Below are 21,209 nucleotides of genomic sequence, written 5' to 3'. Positions count from 1 at the left end.
AACTAAGCTAAACGATTTACATGTAACGTTATGGATTTACTTTGGATGGGTACCAATCAAACTATTATTAAAGACACTTATACCAGGTTTACCTGTTTGTTTCTTCAAGTAATTGACCAGGTTAAATTTAAAATTTGTTCTTCTCGAAATTCCCAAGTTTTTCTATAGATTTTCAGTTGACTACATGCATAGGTAACTGCACCTTGAAATCAAGTGAATTATTTCCTGTAGTTCTCACCCCTACACTGTTTCGAAGACCTTCTTTTCTCTTCATATTCACAACAATCATTACAACAGATACCATTCTCTGTTGCAAGAGACACTATTTGCTCCTTTGCCGATCATTAAAAATATACATTTACATCTCTTTTGAGTACCCTGTAATAATAATACATACTAAAAAAGGTTATAACATAACAACAATATGAAAACAATAACATTGATATATATTGCTGGATGGTATTTCAGCGCAATCGCATTATCACTATATAATAAATGGATGTTTGATCCTAAAAATGGATTGGGTGTATCATACCCAATTCTGGTAACAGTGTTCCACCAAACGATTTTATGGATATTAGCATTCATATACATTAAGATTGAAAACTTTAATAAGAGGCCAAAAATATCATTAGATGATATGGAAAATATACCGAGAGCATCAGCTCCAGCTCCAGCTCCAACGACGACGACGACGACTACTACTACTAATGAACATAAAAATGATTGGAAATTTTATTTGAAATATTTGATCCCAACAGCAGTTGCAACAGCAGGTGATATCGGATTCAGTAACGTATCATTTAAATTTGTCCCATTGACAATATATACGACTATAAAGTCATCAAGTATCGCATTTGTCCTTTTATTCAGTTGTATTTTCAAAATTGAAAAATTTCATTGGAAATTATCAATGATTGTATCCATTATGTTCATCGGTGTCGTAATGATGGTTTATAAACCAAATTCAACTAGTAACGATGAAATTGATGATTATTCCGCTCTAATATTTGGAGCATTTCTAGTATTGGCAGCTGCTTGTCTATCTGGGTTAAGATGGGTATACACACAATTAATACTGAGGAACAAACCAGAGCCTTCCATCGAATCAAGGTCTTCATCCAATCAAACTTCTGAAGTATCCGATCTGCGGATACAGCAGAGAGTAACATCATCGTTGAAGAAAAGGAAAACGCATCCTATGTATACCATTTATCAATTGGCTCCAATAATGGGTATAACGTTATTCATAACAGCATTAATCATTGAAAAACCGTTCCCTGGAATATTTCAATCAAATCTTTTCAAAGTATCGCCCGGTGTCAATGATACCATAACAAAATTCTCGATATGTAAAGGTTTCATATTATTGATTATACCGGGAATATGCGTATTCATATTGACGTATTGTGAATTTGGAATTTTACAACATACAAAAGTTCTAACTATGTCCATTGCGGGTATAATTAAAGAAGTGTTAACTATTATATTTAGTATGATTGTCTTGGGAGAAAGATTAAGTGGAATATATAATTGGATTGGTATGACAATTGTCCTTTTGGATGTTTCATATTATAATTATTTCAGGTATAAACAGAAAATTGAACAAAAATATGAACATATTGGCAATGATAATGTAGATGATACGAATGCTAATGACAATAGCATGACCGAACAATATGCTAGTGATTCATTTATTGAAGAGGACGATGAAGGGGAAACGAGTAATCAAGAAGAAGCTGAGTTTGTCCCATATTCCATAACGACAGATTCTGTCTTACAAGAATATGAATTGCATTATGTTGTTTCAAACAAATTACCAGATGCCATCGCAACTCCAAGTGAAAACAAAGTATGATACACTTTCTAGTACTTCAATATTAATTTCATAACATTTTATTTACTCATAGTCTATTGTTTATATATCATATTTATGTAATGCAATCTAGACGTTAGTCTCATTCATTTAACACATTCTTTTATTTGCTCTGCACCTGTGACGGCATTGATTGTTGAGTAGAACTAGAGTTTTGTGATTGCGGATTACTTTGTTTATTATTTTGCATCATATGTGGAGGTGGAGGTGGCATGAACGGCATTGGGAACATTGGGAATGGCATTCCAAATGGTGGCACTGGCATATGAGGAGGCAGTATTGGGGCCCCATTTGGAGTCAATTTTATTTTCTTATCAACATGCACATCTTCTACATTATCTGCGCCATCGACCGTACCGGAACTAGGCGATATATCTTGACCCTTCTTTTTTTCATCTGCATGTTCTTTTAAAAATTCTTCCACCTCTTTCTTTTTATCTTCATCATCTATCAATGAATCCAATAAGATGTCTTCTTTCCCACAATTTGGACATACAAAATCACTTTCCACTAGAGTGTCCTCAATTGCCTTTTTGGAGAAATCGACATTACAACAATTGCTAGTCTTTACGGGTGAGCTCAATAATCCTCCTGTTATAGGACATTTCAATGTATCTGGTAAATCTTTAAAATGATCCTTTTCCCATATAGAATCCTCTCCATCAATCAATCTATTCTGTTGTTTCCTCTGATAATTTTCCCATGAATGTTCATCTGCTATTTGAACTACGAAAGTCCCCTCATCAGTGATCATAATTTTCCTTTGAGCCATTTCCTCTGCACTCATCTTTTCAGGATCAATATCCACCGTCTTCAAAAATTTCTTAGGAATACCTGTGGTTCTTTTTATTCTCTTACCTTCAAAATTAGGATCGGTATTAGTGGGACAATTCTTAATCCAATGATCTCTAGCACCACATCTATAACACATATACCCTGGAGGTGGAGGTCCTTCATTATCAGCATTTGAAGTTGCTGCTGCATTATTAGAACGATGGAATATTGGAGTTGCATCAGACATTGCTTGTTGTGTTTGTTCCCATTGATTTTCCTGATTAGCAAACATATTAGCAATTCGTTCTTCTTCAGTGACACCGCTGACTGCTGCTGGTGTTGCTGCAGAAGATCGTTCAGGTTTCTTTGATGTGTTGGCGAAGACTCTAGGTTTACCTGTTACATATCTTGTTGCGTTCCCAATGACCATTGAATTATGGCTCTGTGGTTTATTCCGATTATGAACAGATGAGCTTTTTAAAGAAGGTGATCTACGTACTGTAACACTTGTGGATCTTGGAATTACTTCTTGATCATCTTCATATTCATCATTCGTGTCTGGATTATATATTCTTAGTTGGAAATCTGTACCGTCACCCAGTTTGTTTTCTTGAATTATTTCTCTTTTTAGGTCGAAGACTGTTAGACCTGTACCATCGAAGAGGATTCTTGAGGTGTTTCTTTGTGATTTGAATTTATAGAATATTGTACTACTCATTATGGTAGGGTATAGTTATCGTATTGGTATTAACAAGTCCTTTTGCTAAGGTATGCCGTCTTCTTCATACATAGGCAGGTGTTGATATATATATATATATATATATGTATATTATACAAGTTGCGGCGATGTTAGATTTGTATGAAATAAAATTATCAAGAAGGAACACTTTAAATATTTATACATGCATGACGAAAAGACAAAACTGGCAAAGAAGACAAACAAAGAGGGTTGATAGAATATAAACGGTTGTGTTTGTTGTTGATATTATCATCGCTTCTATAATTACGAAAGAATAAGGATCGAATTTTAGAGGAGTGGTCATATTTATAAAAATATAAGCAAATAAGAAAGAAAAGAAAAACAAACAAAACATGGCGGTACCAGGATATTACGAATTATATCGTCGAAGCACAGTGGGTAACAGTTTAGTGGATGCTTTGGATACTCTAATTAGTGATGGTAGAATTGAGGCATCATTAGCTATGCGTGTATTAGAGACATTTGATAAGGTGATATCTGAAACTTTAAAAGATAATACACAAGCCAAATTGACTGTGAAGGGTAATCTAGATACATATGGATTTTGTGACGATGTTTGGACATTTATTGTGAAGAATTGTAAAGTTACAGTGGAAGGTAATTCACAAATAAATGGAGATTCTAATAATTCCGATGATCAAAATATTATCAATGTGGATAAATTAAGGATAGTGGCATGTAATTCAAAGAGAAGTGATTGATTAACGTTCATAAATACGATACGGAATTTGGATGACGATTATGCTGGAGAGATACAATTCGAAGTCAGTAACGAAACCCAGTTAGCATGTTGTAAGCAGCGTAAAAAAATGAGAAAGAAGTGAATATTCAATTCACTGTGGCAAATGAGGGGCATGCATTGTAATATATATATATATAGAAGGACCTTTAAAGCAAGGAAGGTATAAAAAAAATGACTATATCACCAAATATTGATTGAATTTAATTACGCAACTACGCGACGACGTAAATATATCCTAATTTAAAAAGAAAAAAAGAAAGAAACGATTATTCGATAATAAATGGGTGAGATATAATATTAGTAAAGTAATTTAGGTTTTGTTTTATTTAAGATAAATAGATAAATTAAGAATTTTATTATTATTATTATTAATAATAATTATTTAGGGCAAACAAAAATCTTAAATCTTTTCTTCAGTGATACCATGTTTCCAGATGGCGACGAATGGAGTTGTACCATCTTCACGGTAATTCAACATAACAATCATAGCATCTGGATCCATAGATTCACCAGTGAAGAATTCCCAATCCTTGAAAGAACCAATGACCTTCTTAACGTAAGTTTGAGCACCTTTTTCAAAAGTGGAAACTGCATCAGGATTAGATTCTTGTAATTTAGCCTTAACAGCCTTCATGTAACCCTTGATGTAAGTTAAGAAAGATTTCTTATCGAAACCAGTTGGTTGTAAACGGAAAGAGTTGACAACGTTGTTGACGACTTCAGCACCATCTTCAACGTCATCATCACCATCTTCGGCAGATGGGTTAGCACCGATATCAATGTTGTCACCACCGACCTTGATCATAGCACAATCAGCTTCGTAAATGACACCATCGACTTCCTTGATGTCGTAAGCATCAGACAACAATTCGTCGTTAGAGAAAATATCTTTGTAAATAATCATTTTTTAATGTGGTGAGTTGCTTGTGTTATGATAGAACTTGAAGTTGCAGTTTTTGAGAAGGAAAAGTCAAACAAGCAAAACAAAAGACAAACAAAACCGAAAAGAAATACAAGAACAAGATACTACCTAATTTAAATAAAAAAAATTAACCTTTTAGTATCAAATTGCCATTAGACAAAAAAAAAAAATTGAAAAGGGAAAGGAAGGGGGATAAGTATGCGTAGAAGAAGACAGATAACTTGGGAAACGTAACAATTTTTTCACGATATTATTATATGAAATAGAGGGAAGATCTTTGTTGTTTCTTTGTTGTTTCCTTGTTGTTGCTGTTTGCTGTTTGCCGTTTGAAAATAAAAATTGAAAAATTTTCACAAAGAAAAAATTTAATTGTCGCGCCGTATATAGCGATCCCAGATATCATTTGCGACGACTTCACTGGAAGTGACATTTAATCCCATCAATTTAGTCAATTGGTTTCTTGTCACTTGATCCAAATCTTGAATCATATCTGTGTTTGGTATAAGTCCCGGTGTCATCGATTGAGTTCTAATTCCCCATGTTTCTGTCTCTTGTGCTAATGTCTTTGTATATTGAATCAAAGCAGCCTTAGAGGCAGAGTATATTGAGGTCCCAGGAAGCGTTATATCACCTTGCCCCAAGATCGATGATATGTTGATTATGCAAGGTGAGGGAACATCTTTCGGTGGCGTTAGTTGTTCTCTTTTGATCATATTTTGCCATTTGATCATTTTCTTTAATGTTAGATTGCTTAGAGTAACACAACTGGCAAAATTGACATTTAAGATTTTCAATATCATTTCTGTAGATGTTCTTATACTTACGCTATCTTGAGTAATGCCAGCACAATTTACTAATAAATTCACGTAATATCTATGTTGCGGGTTTGAAGAGGACCATTGACTGTCGAACAAACTTTTACAGATTTCTGTTCGAATAGTTGCGTCTGCGTCTGATGATGATGATGAAGTTGCCGGGTCTTGATATTGATAACCCTTAAACATCAATTTATTGTCCTTCTGTTGCTGCCTTCGAGTCCATTGGGGCCAATTTGTTAAATCTATAGCCATAGATCTATGTATTTGGTTTGGTTCTGTGAAATGTAAATGATCGTTCGTGGTTATCCCAGAGATACTCTCCATGGATGAACCGATACCAAGACAACTAACACCTTGTTGTGATAATTTCTTAACAATCGCCTTACCGATACCACGTGTGGCACCTGTTACAATCGCAATAGGGATTCCTTTATGCATAATTCAGTCTCGTAAACGATCCCCTTATTATCTCTTTTATCTCCAACTCGAACTCGAGCTTTCTGCAGATCTCTCTGGATCTATGGAATGTATGTGTTTACTTTATAAGATCCGACCGTCCCTAATTTTTGTTTACGTAAAACACTGCATATACGTACTTACACACATATAAATACACTCATAAAACAACAGAAATAAACTGAGTGAATCTGAATAGACAAAGACCACTTCTTGAAAATGTTTAGTGAAACCTTCAACACATTATTCTCTGGTATATTCCAAAAGAATATCATACCTATCAATCCCTACCATATTTATATAAATAATGACCAAAAAAAGCATCGAAGCAATACAGATACCATCAGAAGAAAAGAAGAACAAACTGACATCTTAACGTTCACCAATCTGATAGAAATCAATACTACAACTCATGCTGAAGAAGAAGAAGAAGAAGAAGCAGGCAAGAATGTAATAATAGATTTCGTTACGAGTTATAGAGATTTCCTTAAATTAAAGAAATCGAAAGAACGTAAAGTTGAAGATATAATATTGAATAACTTTGAACCTAATCCAGATTATAAACCACCTAAATATCCAGTTGTTTTATGTCATGGCTTATCTGGATTTGATAGATTGGTATTGATCCCTTCTATTTATTCACTGACTAAATTAATTATGAATAGTATAAATTCTGATAAATCTGATAATTTCTTAATAGACGACCGTGACGACGATAGTGACGGGAAAACGACAGTGGGAAATGTTTCTGAACGAGCTAAAGATGATAAGAAGATTGCTCATAGGTTAGGAGAAGTGGAATATTGGATTGGTATTAAGGAAATATTGGAAGAAAAAGGATGTTCTGTTTTAACTACTCGAGTTCCAAGTTTTGGTAGTATTGAAGAACGTGCCCTAGCATTACATGAATTTTTGGAATCAGAAATTAAAAGAAAATTAAACAGCAAAGGAAAAGATAATAGTAATGGGAAAGTGAAATTAAATTTGATTGCTCATTCTATGGGAGGATTAGATTGTCGATATTTAATTTCAAAAATACCAAAGAAAAATTATCAAGTCGTAAGTCTTACTACGATATCAACGCCTCATCATGGATCAGAAATGGCAGATTATGTTGTTAATCTTTTTGAAAAATTGAAGACTGTACCCTCGTTTGGGACAAATGATAGTACGACATCATCTACTCAAATATTACCTTTATGCTTTTATCAATTGACAACAGATTATATGAAATATTTCAATTTCATTACACCTGATGATCCCAAAGTTGCATATTTTTCATATGGTTGTTATTTCCAACCTAAATGGTATAATGTATTTGCCATGAGTTGGAAAATAGTATATGATGCATCGAATGGTGCAAGAAATGATGGGATGGTGACTGTCGACAGTAGTAAATGGGGTCAATATCAAGGTACATTGGCCAACATTGATCATTTAGATATTATTAACTGGAAAAACAAAGTGAAACTGGATTTAGGTAAGATGATATTGAATTTAAAAAATGAAAATTTGAAGAAAATGGTTGAACCTGACATTGATATTTTAGAATTTTATGTTAATATTACAGATAATCTTGCCAAGAAGGGATTTTAGATATTTACACATCGGGCAGAGGGGCAGTGTTGATCCAAATTTGAACAGTCTGCATTGTAGCGTCTCTATATATACATAATACATTGACATTACCACTCAAGCAAGCTCCATTAATGGGATTATATAGATTAGAGATACATAGTTTATAGTTCACCGTTTTTATTGACAAAATAAATTTGTGACGTCAAAGTTTTAAACCCAGACACCGCATATCCTGGTAGGAGATTACCCTCCCTGGTCCGTCACTAGTAACATTTCTTGTGGAGAATCATTTCCCACGGATTTTTGCCTTTAATAAAATAAATTAAAATAAAATAAAATAGACGAAGTAGAGGAAGTTATCAAATGCAAGTGGCAACGTGGGGGTGATGAGTAAACAAGTCAGTAGGGAACTAAGTAAGTAACAGCACTCTCCTTAAAAGTTTGTCTACCAAGAGCAACGTAAATTCATAACTGATAACAAGACTGGTTCTAAAGAACGAGAACAATACACATACACATTCTACAAGAAGTTAATTCGAAAAGAATACAAGAATCGTTAGTATTAAACACACAGACGCGCTCTAGTGCTACACCGGAGAAGACAACAAACAATCAAAGTTGTCCAGGGATAACAAAACACAATAATCATCTGAGATGCCTTCCGTTGCCTTATTGAACCCTTTAAAGAATGAAAAAATTTCTTCCTCTACTTCCAAGGGATCAAAATTATGGAATCTATTCAAGCAAATAATTGACACCGTTATTACACCTTCATACCGAGATGATAGTAATACATCCATTAAAAATACGCCTAAAGTTTTAGAAAAAGATACTATCAGCAAAGTATCCATCCCAGAACATAATATCAGGAACGTTACCCAAGGAAAGTCCGAGGAGCTAGAAGAACGACAATATTCAAAAACTGATAATACTTCTACCAACCGAGACTCAGATAATAATGATGATGATGACAACAACAGCAACAACAGCAACAACAGCAACGACGAAAATTTAATATATTCTTTATTTCCTAAAAAAATCATAATTGATAAGAATCTAGATTCGGAAACATCAATAAATCCATGTTCCTTGGATATGACTAAGACAACATCTTCAATGACAATGACTTTAACTCCACAAGGCAATATTACATGTGATTTGAGCACTACAAACTTTAATGACCTAGACTTCAATAGAGAGCCTTCTACTTTCAATATAAACAATAAACAAACACAAGTACCACCACGACCACCGCAACAACAACAACAACATGTGGTACAACCGATTTCTCCTGAAAGTAATGATTCCCCAGCAAATAATAAGAAGAATAAAACTGCCGCAGCAGCAACACTTGTGCATTCTCCTTCATCTTCATCAGATAAGAATATCAATAATAGTACTGAAAATGGTCACTTATCCACCTCAACATCTTCCTCACCTTTAGTGGAAGATACTGAAGAGGAGGGAACATTTGTATGTCATTATTGTGATGCCAAATTTAGGATAAGAGGTTATTTAACTCGACATATAAAGAAGCATGCTATTGAAAAAGCTTATCATTGTCCCTTCTTTAATAACGACGCATTACCAGAATTACGTTGTCATAATTCAGGTGGATTCAGTAGAAGAGATACTTATAAGACTCATTTAAAGGCAAGACATTTCATTTATCCAAAGGGAGTTAAACCTCAAGATCGTAATAAATCATCAGGTCATTGTTCTCAATGTGGTGAATTCTTTAATAGTACTGATATTTGGATTTCAAAACATCTGGAGTCAGGTAATTGTAAAGCTTTACCAAAGGATTATTTGAAAATCATTAAACCTGAAAGGAAGAAAACAGGGAAATTGAAAATGATAAAAACTTCAACCGGTCATTCTCGTTTCATTTCAACAGCTCAAAGTGTTGTGGAACCAAAAGTTTTCTTAAATAAAGATGCCTTAGAAGCAATGGCTATTGTAGCACATGATACGAATAGGAATGATGTACTTCTAAACTATGGTAATAATAAGCTAATGATGAATACTGAAGATTTCCAAGGCGAAGCGAAATTGAAAAGGAAAACTAATAGAACTGCAAAGAAAATACAACAGAACAAATCACTACCAAATCATACAAATATCATCTCTAGCCACAGTACTAATCAAAACAATAATAATAATGTGAATACACATACACATACCAAGAACGGTGGTTATAATCCATTATTTTTCAATGGTACATCACAGCAAGATATCAATCTACTTGAAACTATCCCATCATCTTCATCATCATTGTCATCAGCAGAAAGTTTTAGATTGAATCATTATAATCTAACGTCATCTCAATCACCAGTTTTAGAGAATCATCTTCTTTCTTCTTCTGATTCTCATCAAACGAATACATACGATGATGATGATACGATTTCTGTTGTGCCGTTAGATATGGAACAATCACCATATATATCCATAACTGGAACAAACACAAATAATATAACGCAGCATCCTAATGTGGATAAAAACGTTCAAAAATTGCAATTTAATCCCGTAATAATTAATGACAGGCATATAAAGGAAACGCAACAATATTTGAACTTTTATAACTATTCTTCTGGGTCAAATTTATGAAAATTGAACGTTGCCAAGTACGTACTTATTACTTAACACATATAATTAATAATCATAATAATCCATATTTTTTATTATATATTGCTCGTGAAGTATTCTCAACATATACACAACTTTGAAATGATCAGTCTCTTTTTTTCAATTAATCCCACATGTGCTTCCTTGGTAATAAATAATAATACTTTTACGTAGGTCATGGAGATATTTATGTATGTTACTTTTCCCCGCTGCGATCATTTTCAAGAAAAATTAAATTACCGTAAATTTAAAATTAAATCAGAATTCACGTTTATCTTCAATCATCAACAGTAATTATTATTATTTAATAGGCCCTTGACTCTTCTTTTGAAGCAATTCATAAAATTGGCGCATCCTTTATATTCCATTGTCACTACACAAGAAACTAATAGCTAAAAGCTAATAGAGTATAACATAAACAATATATAACAAGGAAATTTATTTTTTTTGATACCCAAACGAGCTATAAATAAAGTCTACGAATATATTTTAATAAAATAAAAAAAAAGGAAATACTCACACTCGTTGTTTCTATTTATCATGTTACTGACGAATACCCTTCTTTCAATAGTAACAACGACTACGCTACTCCTATCTCATTCCACAAAGGCATTAGAAATTGACCTAGATGATATTGATTCCCTAAGAAACGCTACAAGTCTAGTCGCGTATGGTCTTATGGATTATTATACTGGTAATCAATACGGTAAAACCATAGGTATGTTCTCTGATCCATATTATTGGTGGGAAGCAGGTGGTGCATGGGGGTCCATGTTAGATTATTGGTATTATATGGATAATGATACTTATAATGATGAAATTATGGCTGCATTGTTACATCAAACTGGGGATAATAATGATTATGTCCCATTGAATCAATCCACTACAGAGGGGAATGATGATCAAGCATTTTGGGGGATCGCTGTTATGACTGCTGCTGAAAGAAATTTTACAAATCCTCCAGAGGATAGTCCTCAATGGTTGTATTTAGCACAAGCTGTTTTCAATACAATGGCTTTACGTTGGGATGGTGATACTTGTGGTGGCGGTTTAAGATGGCAAATTTTTGTTTGGAATTCAGGGTACGATTATAAAAATACTGTCTCCAATGGTGCTTTGTTCCATATGGCTGCAAGATTGGCTAGATATACGGGGAATCAGAGTTATGTCGATTGGGCTGAAAAAGTCTATGATTGGATGTACGAGGTTGGTTTAGTATCGAACGGTTCGTCAATGTTTGTCTATGACGGTGTCAATATCGCTAATAATTGTTCCACTATTACTCCATACCAATGGACTTATAATCATGGGCTAGTGATGGCAGGTGCCGCTTATCTATATAATTTCACAGAAAATGAAGTATGGCATAACAGAACTAAGATGTTAGTGGACGCATCAACTGTTTTCTTCAATAATAGTATAATGTATGAAGCTGCTTGTCAAGGTCCAAACTCGTGTAATACAGATCAACGTTCTTTCAAAGCTTATTTCTCTCGTTTCTTAGGTGCTACCGCTCAATTAGTCCCAGAAACAAGAAGTAAAATCTTACCTTTAATTAACGCTTCTGCTATTGCGGCTGGTAAATCATGTTCAGGTGGTACTGATGGACACACCTGTGGGTTGAATTGGTTTATAGGCGATTGGGATGGTATGTATGGTCTCGGTGAACAAATGTGTGCCTTAGAGGTCATGGTTAATACAAGGTGTCTCCATAAACCAGCACCTTATACAAGTACAAATGGTGGTTCTTCTGTAGGTGATGGTGCTGCAGGTACTGAACATCATCCAACAAATTTGGCTCCATTACATATCACAAAGGGTTCAAGAGCCGGTGCAGGTATTATCACTGCAGTCATTGGTATATCCATTCTTGCTTGCGCTTTATGGTTGGTCTTCTAGGAGGAAGTCATTAAACAAGAAATAATATGACAATGACAACACTCCTTTCAAATAAAAAAAAATGAAAAATGAAAAAAAATATCAAACATTATACTGTTCCATATATAAATTTTTTTGTATATTAGTATTTTTCTCCATTTTTGAAAATATTTATATGAAATATAAAACAACCAAGAAATTATAATTAAATATGAACTTTTCAGAGAAGGTGTTCAATAAATAGTGTTAAGATAATGTCCTTACTGTAGTGTTATGTACTTATTACATAATCTAAACATATAATTTTCAATAACAAATAAATATCCAAAGGTTCTTGTGTACTAGGAAGTCCCACCATGGTAACTTCATAATTTAATAAACGTCTCCAACCTTCTTCGTATGTTCTCCTAGTTAGAAAAGGTAGCGTCAGACACGTCTACCATGCCACATTTGCCTTCCTGCGGGAATCTCTATTCCAGTGGAACCTGTCAAAAATGAGAGTAACACTCAAATTATATTTATCTTGATATAGACTAACTTTGATTTATTCTAAACATGTAGTCTAAAGATGCTACAACATGCCACATACATTGTTTTTTCTAACAAAAAGCTTTGAAGTACTCATAATAATCAATAGCAATCTTGCGGTTGAAGTATAGCTGACAGAATTGTTCTACAAATTGTTTATCTTGAGAGCTAAAACAATCCAAATTTAATTTCAATAACGAATGTGACGAGATATGGATTGGTCCATCAGAATCCAAAGATTCATTTTCATTTAAGATTGTCTCTAATGCGTCGTAAAGTCTCTTTGTCTTGATATTGAAAAACAAAGAAAACTTTAATGGTTCTGCTATACTAGATATACCATCGGCCTTGTCAGAAGCTTCATTAATATCACCAATATCTATAACTTCTGGATGAAAATGGAAGGGTGCCGCTACAGTACCAGCTGTCGCTATGCAATATGCACTATCAATAAAAAATTGAGACCATGATACGGGCTCAGTTACATTTAAACAACTTCGCTTTAGAGAACCCGATACTTCTTCATGAAGATGTTCTTTTACGAAAAGTTCGTATTGTTCAAAATCGTTTCGTGTGGCCTTAATTTGAGTACCATTGTTTGTGAATATCTTTACAGGTGCTTCTTCTTCACTTTCCATTGTATGAGAAGGTAATCTAATTAATATGTCATAAAGTTCTTGTTTGTCTGCTAATATCTCATCATTTGTACAAGCGATGTAAGAATAATGAGATAAGCGTTTCAGGCTATCGATATCGGTAGTTCCTACAGTGAATAACGGTGTTATAAATTTCTGATCAGTCGATATTTCATTGGTTTTCATCGATAATAATGACATATAGAAACACAAAGAATTGCATGTTTCCAATGATTCGCCGCTCCCATTTAATATTAAAATACGTTTATCTAATAAACATTCTTTCCAGATTGTAAAAATTAGAGGACCAAACTTCCTAAACCAAAAGGGAAGATACTCTACCATATGTCTTCTTCTAGAAGAATTTATCGTAATATTTTCCTCTACAACACTATCTAAAATTTGAGATTGATTTTCCCTAGTTGAGTTCTCAGTAAAGAACTCCTCAAATATAGCAAAATTCAAATCATCGTTCAGATTTAACCATTCCTTTAAAGTATCTTCTAAATTATCTATGTACTTATTAACCATTGTTATCGATGCAAATGGATTGTCTTTTACTTTTTCAACTGGATTAACAATAACACCAAAGGCGTACATTCTAACTTTAGATCGATCTATTTCAGAATGGCCTTCCATAATATCATAACTATTTTGATTGTAATAAGCAACCCCATAGAACGGCTCATTTCGTACATCTTCATTGGCCAATGAATTTCTGGGTATTGTAAAAGTGATAACATCTTCTGAAGATGCATGAAGACCGGACGGTAAAGTTTTGAATTCGATATTCTCAAGAACCAATTCATTATCTTTGTATTGTTCATTTAACTGGGACCAAATTTTTACGTTACCTTTCCTCATATCAAATTGGCAAAGGAACATACCGACAATTGGTAGCTTCTTCTTAGTAGATGACGCCTTCAGCAATTCAGATAATACATCTTGGACAGTGTATGGAGTAGTTGCTAATGAAATGTATCTATTCATCTTCAGCCTAAGATGATCTGTTCTTTTAGCAAAGATTTTCGGTATTCGATTTTATAAGTAATGGAGTTATTCTGAACACATTTATATTTAACTGCTATTAATTTTCAATAGTGAATTTTTATAGAAGTAACGCTAGAGCTTTAAAAGGGTCTTATTTCGTAAAACAACGAATGCATATAGGGAACAACAACAAGAAATAGCAGAAGTAAGACATGGATAACCGAGAGTTTTCTAACAGCTCTGGTGGAAAGAACAAATTCTTACAAACGAAAGTAGAAGCATGTGTCAATAGTTTACAAGAATTACTAGATACTGAGGCGGCCAGATCGATTTCGACCTTTGCGGGCAAGACTGGATCAAACAAAGTTTGGTTAGAGGAATTAAGTGCTGAATATAAGTTGAAACCTGACAGGAAACTTGATGCAATAGGTGAATTATACGCGCAACAATTGAAACAGTTGGATGATTTGGAGGAAAAATCCTTTATTATGAAAATTTATGTGATGAAGTTGAAGAGTTTCAAAAAGAATTGACGATCAAGACAAAAGTTCAACAAAACAGAAATTCTAGGATAGAATGAATTTATCAAAGAAATCCTGATTAACCTAAAGTGAGAACCAGCAGAAATGATGAGACATCAACAGTAGGCATAGAACCATCGCCTTCCTTATATCACTGTGTAAAAATCAGAGTTAATGGAATATGCGTCAATCGCCATAGAGGAGGACGAAATGTTGTTACTTGATGTAGCATGCAACTGAACATAAGATGTATCGAAAATATTAAAGGAATTCTTAGGGGGGTAACAGTGGTAATCGAACAATGTTGACTGAAATCATCCAGTTCATGCCCAAAATATAATAATTCTAACGTTGACTATACATTAATTACACTTGAATAGATTAAAAAAACCTGGAAAATGTGAATATTACTATAAATGTTTAATATACTCAATTGTTTTAATGAATTCAAAACATTATAGGAGGAATGTGGTACTAGAATGTTTAAGGAAAAATTAACTGTATTTTATAATGAATCAAAGTATTAGTCTAAAGAATTATATGATATTACTGATGTCACGATTTTATGACTAATAAACGAGGAGTTTCTCTTCCATATATGGTTTACATAAGAATATATTTTCTCTCACCTATAAGAGGAAAAGGAGTATACTTCCCCGAAGGGACACAGCTGGAATAAATAGCAACTCCAACATCCATGTACTGTACCATACACTTCGATTATCAACAAGAACAGTAAAATAGAGGTAATTTGTAATTTTTATTTTGTAAAGAATGCGATTATTTATCTCTAGAAATTAAAAGAGTAATCTCACATTAACAGAAATATTCTCTTCCAAAATAGAGGGTGTAACCCAATAAAATAGTATCCTTGAGCATTAAAATGCAAGACAACATCACCTATTCAAATTAATCTTTTAATGAAATTTGTATTTAGTTTATGTTTTGGAAGATTAACTGCCCATGTATTTCAGAAACAACTAATAAAGAATAAAAAATAAATAAAAAATAAGTAAAAAATAAGTAAAAAATAAGTAAAAAATAAGTAAAATAAATAAGAAACTATCTTCAGTTTTCTTTCAGTAGTTAATTGTGAATCACTAACCAATAGCCAAACAGAAGTACAATTATATATTTGTTAACCTTCAAAATATTTGAAACTTTCAAGCAGGTAAAAAATATGGGCTATTATCCATTTAAATACTATATGTACAGATAAGAACAAATTTGACACATATTGTACTAAAAAGCTGCCATGAAACACTTAAGATGGTACTACTAAAATGTCTCACATGGAATACTCGAAAAAAATGGATTGGATTAGGATAAACTTTGGGTTAGCATAGGATAAGGATTGGATTGAAGACTTTCACTAGGGATTAAAAAAGGTAGGGTAGGCCCGAAATCCCTTAGGATCGACCAAAAATCCTATCCGTCCCAGGCCTGATTAGAGTAGATAGAGGATATCCCGCAAAAGGGGTAGATGTTAATCATTAGTCTGGCCCAAAATCATAAATGGGCCAAAGTAATCTATAATACTATATGGAGAACAATTTAAATATAAACTATATTTAGTCTTGTTGACATAGAAACTTGGCTCGGGCTCATTTTGAACGTTTAAATAAAAGCGGCTAAAAAACAATAGTCCGTCAAACGACCATCCGGCTTGCGTAAACTTTATAAAATTTGGAAAAACATACATTAAAAATTATATAAGCTTATATAAATTATATAAAATTATTCATGAACAATTTATAAAGTGTTTTGGGTTCTGAAAATGGCCAAAGCTTGAGCAATTCTAGCGGTCATGGTCTTTTCACCTTCTCTAACCCAGACTCTTGGGTCGAAGTATTTCTTGTTTGGAGCTTCTGGACCAGTTGGGTTACCAACAGTAGTCATAATGTAGTCCTTCTTATTTAAGACGTAGTCTCTGATACCAGTTAAGTAAGCCCATTGACAATCGGTATCTAAGTTGACCTTAACAACACCGTTATCAATACCAGTGTGGAATTGAGCATCAGTAGAACCGGAACCACCGTGGAAAACGAAGTTCAATGGCTTGGAACCAGCTGGTTGACCCAATTGCTTAGCAGCGTAAGCTTGTTGGTCAGCCAAGATTTCTGGTCTTAAGTCCATGGTACCAGCGTAAACACCATGCACGTTACCAAATGCTGATGCAATTGAGAAGTTTGAAGAGATTGGAGCCAAAGCTTGGTGAACGGCGAAGACTTGTTCTGGCTTGGTGTATAAATCTTCCTTGTCAGCACTTTCGTTGTTGACACCATCTTCTTCACCACCAGTGATACCAATTTCCATTTCTAACCATTGTTGCATAGCAGCCATTCTCTTGAAGTACTTGACACAGGTAGAAATGTTTTCTTCATCAGTTTCTTCAGATAAATCCAACATATGGGAGGAGAATAATGGTTCACCGTGGACCTTGAAGTAAGCTTCATCAGCTTCCAACATACCATCGAACCATGGTAACAATTTCTTGGCACAGTGGTCAGAATGTAGAACAACTGGGATACCGTAAGCTGGAGCAATGGATCTAATATAGTGAGCAGCAGCAACGGAACCCTTGATGGAAGCGTTTTGACCTTCGTTAGAGACACCCTTACCAGCGAAGTAAGCAGCACCACCGTTGGAGGTTTGTAAGATGATTGGGGACTTGTTGTCTCTAGCAGCTTCTAAAGCAGCAACAACGGTAGAAGAAGAAGTAACGTTGATGGCTGGAATAGCGAACTTGTGTTCCTTGGCGTAAGCGAACAAAGCAGCGACATCGTCACCGACAATAACACCAGACTTTCTCTTTAATTGTTCTAAGATACCCATTTTTGAATTTATTATGAATTGGTTGGTTTATGCAAGGGCTAAATGAAAAATTACAGCAATGTAAAGAAAGTTTTTTCAGTAAATTAGATTTGACTAATTCTGTCTGTTTCTTATATAAGTTGTGCGTTGCCCACTGGTAGCGATGCAGTTCCATCCATCGATTTCCGGAAAAATTACGAGATGTTTCAGCCCAATCCGTTGCGTTACGCTGGCTAACGTTGAATAGGCAGAGGGTCTCTCACTCAAGCAGAGAATGGAGGTACTTACGCAGACACGAGTGAGCTCACTCCAGTAGGCAGAAACTTCCTGCCAGAGAGAGAGAGTGCGTGTGTGTGTGACTGGTTTGTGCTTGCGTGCGCGCATTCGCGGACCAAAATTGTGTTGGGGACGTGACTTCGTGGAAAGAAACAACTGATCCACAACAATAGATAGCCGGAGTGCGCAGAGACTTGTCTCTCCAATTTTCGCGCAACCCAAATGTAAATAATGTATGGGTGGTATTTTACAATTGCTACGTATATACCGAAATGTGTGGAATGGGAAAACGACTAGTAGAAGAACGAGACATCGGAAAGAAACAGGAATCCAGGTGCAAGGATGTTGGATGTACAGCTGGAACAAAAAACCACTAGTTCTGAACCCTCGGCGGCTAAAACATACGTAAGTACCCAGGTGGAACAGGAGTGTGGCCACCTTGAACGGGGGGTAACGGGAGAAAAATGAAGGCCCTGCTTGTAATTTTTTCACCTCTAGAAAAAACGGATTTTAGAAGTCCTATCATTTGTTGATTTGCAACTACAGACCCTCTCTCTCAGGTTCAAATAGCAACAATCTGTAACGCCTTGAACTCTACTGCTAGTTTGTTTACTTGTTTGCTTGTTTTAAGGCTACATATGTATTGGTTGAACCGGTATTCTAAAATGGTATTTGTCTTGACTTTTAGATATATATTTCAAAGGTCTATGAGGCATTAATATATATATATAATATTGGCTTTTAATTAAGGCAATGATAACTGGTTGTAAAAAGAAAGGTAATCTTTAATATAATAAAAGTTCTATATATCTCCTCTGTTTTATGTATACAAATAATGTGTAATAATACACTAATATACAGTTGTTTGGTTGCGTTTCAACGACATTTCCTTCTTTTGGATACTTTTCGTTATGTTAATCGTCGTCAACGAGATATTTACGATTTGGCGTCACATTCTTAATGCCAAATCAATACACATATACTAGCGTTGTAACTAGCGTTGTTACGCGCCGAAATCGCCGACAAATAGCGGTAGCAATTTTTCCATTATTTGACGGGCCAAAGTCTTTAAGTTTTTAAACCCTTCCCTATCGTTCTAAAAAATACTCTATAAAATTCTACAGAGTTTGTTTATTTTGAATTTATTATTTTTACACCTACCTCATATAACCTTTTTAATGCTAGGTCCGAATTGTAGAATATACTGTGACACAGTGGAGATACATTGGACTGGATTGAATAACCTACAGTAACCTAAAAAATCTGGCGCAATCTCTCTAATTTGAAATGACACTTTTAGGAGAAAGTGATGCAAATGCCCATTCTAATGGGTCCTAATGACTTCATACTATTAATTCCAAACAAATCTGTATTAGCAGGCAAAAGAGTTAGATCAAACTCCTCTTCAAGGTAGCTAGAAAGCTGCAGTACAAAAAACGAAACCTTTATTCATTTGCCAATTCAATAAAAAAGGAAAAGGACCACCTTGCAATGAAGTCCAATATAGTACTATCAGGAGCAGAGATTCAAATATAGACCGCACAATGAAAACACATCTCGCAAGAAAACATGGGTACGTTGCAACTCCTTCGACAGTCATGCTTAACATAAATAAGGTGCCACCAATGTTTCTAAATAGTCACAGAGAACTTGAACTCCATAATACTGAACAACTTCTAGAAAATGTAGAACCGGCTGCACCTACTAGTTACTCAGAATGTTTCCAAGAGTTTGCAGCTATCATGATAGCCCCGCTAATTTCCTAGCGTTGGCAAAGTTCAAGGCATTCATGACAAAATATATGGAGCTGTACTATAACAATGGTTGAATTAGGCAAGCTTTTTCACAAGTGGTCGCTGAAAAAACAATCATTGTATGCGACAGTTTGGAGAAACCTTTTAGTAACCATAGCGATTTAATATTCTAAGGTTAATTATAGTGTTGATTTTGCGAATGTTAAAATTATGGTGTATCATTGTTTCCATGATATGTTGGAAATACCATTTTTGAAGTATGAGGAAGATGGGTTGACAAATCCAATAAAATTGCCTTATCATTCTGTGACGGTGAATGTTACCACCAAAACGTTTAAAAATAAGTCGTTGGCTGTTGGTAATAAAAATCCAAATTGGGAGGCGAAGGAAGATAATGCAAAAGTGTTGAGACTTCAAAGTCGTTTTTGCCAATGGGATCTGGGTAGTTACAGATAATGCCTCCAATGTCATAGGATGTACTTCCCTGTCCATGGTTGAGAAATTAAATAGGGCAGAGAAGAGAAATATATTTTTAGGTTATTGTGGTTGTTTACTTCATCAACTGGCGCTAGTTTTTAGTTCTGTAATAAAAGATCTTAATTTATTTTTTTGATCGTATAATCAATGAGGAAGACTAAACTAAAGATTCGTCTAGCAAGTCCGGAAATCAAAAATATGCCGAATATAATCAAAAACATTGCTGGATTTATAGATGAAATTAATAATTCTGGTAAAAAAAAACAACAATTCTTCAGGCTATTCTCGCATAAAGATTTCAGTAAGTACATTGAGACCAGATGGAATATAAAATTGCACATTTTAGAGGACTTTAAGAGAATTTATCCAGGTATTTGTAACATGCAACGAAATGAGCGTTATGCTGAATAAAAATGTAACCATTATTTTTCTGAGGCGGACCTTCAAAGGGCAGAAGCATTGTTCCCCATATTCAGTCCTTTCGAAAAGCTCATAGAGCTCCTTTCAGGAAAAATTGTTTTCTCACATTCCTACTGGTTATTCTAACTGAAATGATATTGCACTTGGAAAACGTTCAGGTACAGTTATATAGACAATATAATAAAGAAAATTCGATGCAGGCATCCATAATGAAGATAAACAAATATATTACTGCCTTAGAAGACAAATATCCAATTATGGCCGTTGTATCAGCTTGTCTTAATCCATTTTATACTCCAGAAGAAAGATATGTCTTGTTCAGTAAATTTGATGTCAGAAATACAATCCAAAGGCTGACAACTAAA

General features: G+C 34.4%; 11 protein-coding genes across 11 annotated transcripts; 6 read left to right on the top strand and 5 right to left on the bottom strand.

Moving 5' to 3' along the window:
- Positions 1-424: 424 nt before the first annotated feature.
- On the top strand, positions 425-1,858 carry YMD8 (Ymd8p; the record flags this gene model as incomplete). Its single annotated transcript, XM_003668931.1, has 1 exon — positions 425-1,858. One exon carries the CDS (start codon positions 425-427, stop codon positions 1,856-1,858), a length of 1,434 nt encoding a protein of 477 aa, XP_003668979.1.
- Positions 1,859-1,979: 121 nt separating this feature from the next.
- On the bottom strand, positions 1,980-3,368 carry MPE1 (cleavage polyadenylation factor subunit MPE1; the record flags this gene model as incomplete). Its single annotated transcript, XM_003668930.1, has 1 exon — positions 1,980-3,368. One exon carries the CDS (start codon positions 3,366-3,368, stop codon positions 1,980-1,982), a length of 1,389 nt encoding a protein of 462 aa, XP_003668978.1.
- Positions 3,369-3,742: 374 nt separating this feature from the next.
- On the top strand, positions 3,743-4,111 carry TOA2 (transcription initiation factor IIA subunit gamma; the record flags this gene model as incomplete). The annotated part of the gene is made up of 1 exon (XM_003668929.1): positions 3,743-4,111. One exon carries the CDS (start codon positions 3,743-3,745, stop codon positions 4,109-4,111), a length of 369 nt encoding a protein of 122 aa, XP_003668977.1.
- A 441-nt stretch (positions 4,112-4,552) lies between these two features.
- On the bottom strand, positions 4,553-5,056 carry TMA19 (Tma19p; the record flags this gene model as incomplete). Its single annotated transcript, XM_003668928.1, has 1 exon — positions 4,553-5,056. The coding sequence occupies one exon, from the start codon at positions 5,054-5,056 to the stop codon at positions 4,553-4,555; it is 504 nt and encodes a 167-aa protein (XP_003668976.1).
- A 383-nt stretch (positions 5,057-5,439) lies between these two features.
- Positions 5,440-6,330, bottom strand: OAR1 (3-oxoacyl-[acyl-carrier-protein] reductase (NADPH); the record flags this gene model as incomplete). Its single annotated transcript, XM_003668927.1, has 1 exon — positions 5,440-6,330. The coding sequence occupies one exon, from the start codon at positions 6,328-6,330 to the stop codon at positions 5,440-5,442; it is 891 nt and encodes a 296-aa protein (XP_003668975.1).
- Positions 6,331-6,567: 237 nt separating this feature from the next.
- Positions 6,568-7,944, top strand: TGL2 (triglyceride lipase; the record flags this gene model as incomplete). Its single annotated transcript, XM_003668926.1, has 1 exon — positions 6,568-7,944. One exon carries the CDS (start codon positions 6,568-6,570, stop codon positions 7,942-7,944), a length of 1,377 nt encoding a protein of 458 aa, XP_003668974.1.
- A 636-nt stretch (positions 7,945-8,580) lies between these two features.
- NDAI0C00690 (C2H2-type zinc finger protein) lies at positions 8,581-10,533 on the top strand (the record flags this gene model as incomplete). Its single annotated transcript, XM_003668925.1, has 1 exon — positions 8,581-10,533. The coding sequence occupies one exon, from the start codon at positions 8,581-8,583 to the stop codon at positions 10,531-10,533; it is 1,953 nt and encodes a 650-aa protein (XP_003668973.1).
- A 558-nt stretch (positions 10,534-11,091) lies between these two features.
- On the top strand, positions 11,092-12,450 carry DCW1 (putative mannan endo-1,6-alpha-mannosidase; the record flags this gene model as incomplete). The annotated part of the gene is made up of 1 exon (XM_003668924.1): positions 11,092-12,450. One exon carries the CDS (start codon positions 11,092-11,094, stop codon positions 12,448-12,450), a length of 1,359 nt encoding a protein of 452 aa, XP_003668972.1.
- Positions 12,451-13,028: 578 nt separating this feature from the next.
- ANR2 (Anr2p) lies at positions 13,029-14,582 on the bottom strand (the record flags this gene model as incomplete). The annotated part of the gene is made up of 1 exon (XM_003668923.1): positions 13,029-14,582. The coding sequence occupies one exon, from the start codon at positions 14,580-14,582 to the stop codon at positions 13,029-13,031; it is 1,554 nt and encodes a 517-aa protein (XP_003668971.1).
- Positions 14,583-14,794: 212 nt separating this feature from the next.
- On the top strand, positions 14,795-15,115 carry BLI1 (Bli1p; the record flags this gene model as incomplete). Its single annotated transcript, XM_003668922.1, has 1 exon — positions 14,795-15,115. The coding sequence occupies one exon, from the start codon at positions 14,795-14,797 to the stop codon at positions 15,113-15,115; it is 321 nt and encodes a 106-aa protein (XP_003668970.1).
- A 1,740-nt stretch (positions 15,116-16,855) lies between these two features.
- FBA1 (fructose-bisphosphate aldolase FBA1) lies at positions 16,856-17,938 on the bottom strand (the record flags this gene model as incomplete). The annotated part of the gene is made up of 1 exon (XM_003668921.1): positions 16,856-17,938. The coding sequence occupies one exon, from the start codon at positions 17,936-17,938 to the stop codon at positions 16,856-16,858; it is 1,083 nt and encodes a 360-aa protein (XP_003668969.1).
- Positions 17,939-21,209: the final 3,271 nt, after the last annotated feature.

This window comes from Naumovozyma dairenensis, chromosome 3 (genome assembly GCF_000227115.2).
Source record: "Naumovozyma dairenensis CBS 421 chromosome 3, complete genome".
Classification (NCBI taxonomy): domain Eukaryota; kingdom Fungi; phylum Ascomycota; class Saccharomycetes; order Saccharomycetales; family Saccharomycetaceae; genus Naumovozyma; species Naumovozyma dairenensis.
The sequence above is the reverse complement of the archived record's forward strand: the minus strand, read 5'-3'. Positions and strand labels throughout refer to the sequence as shown.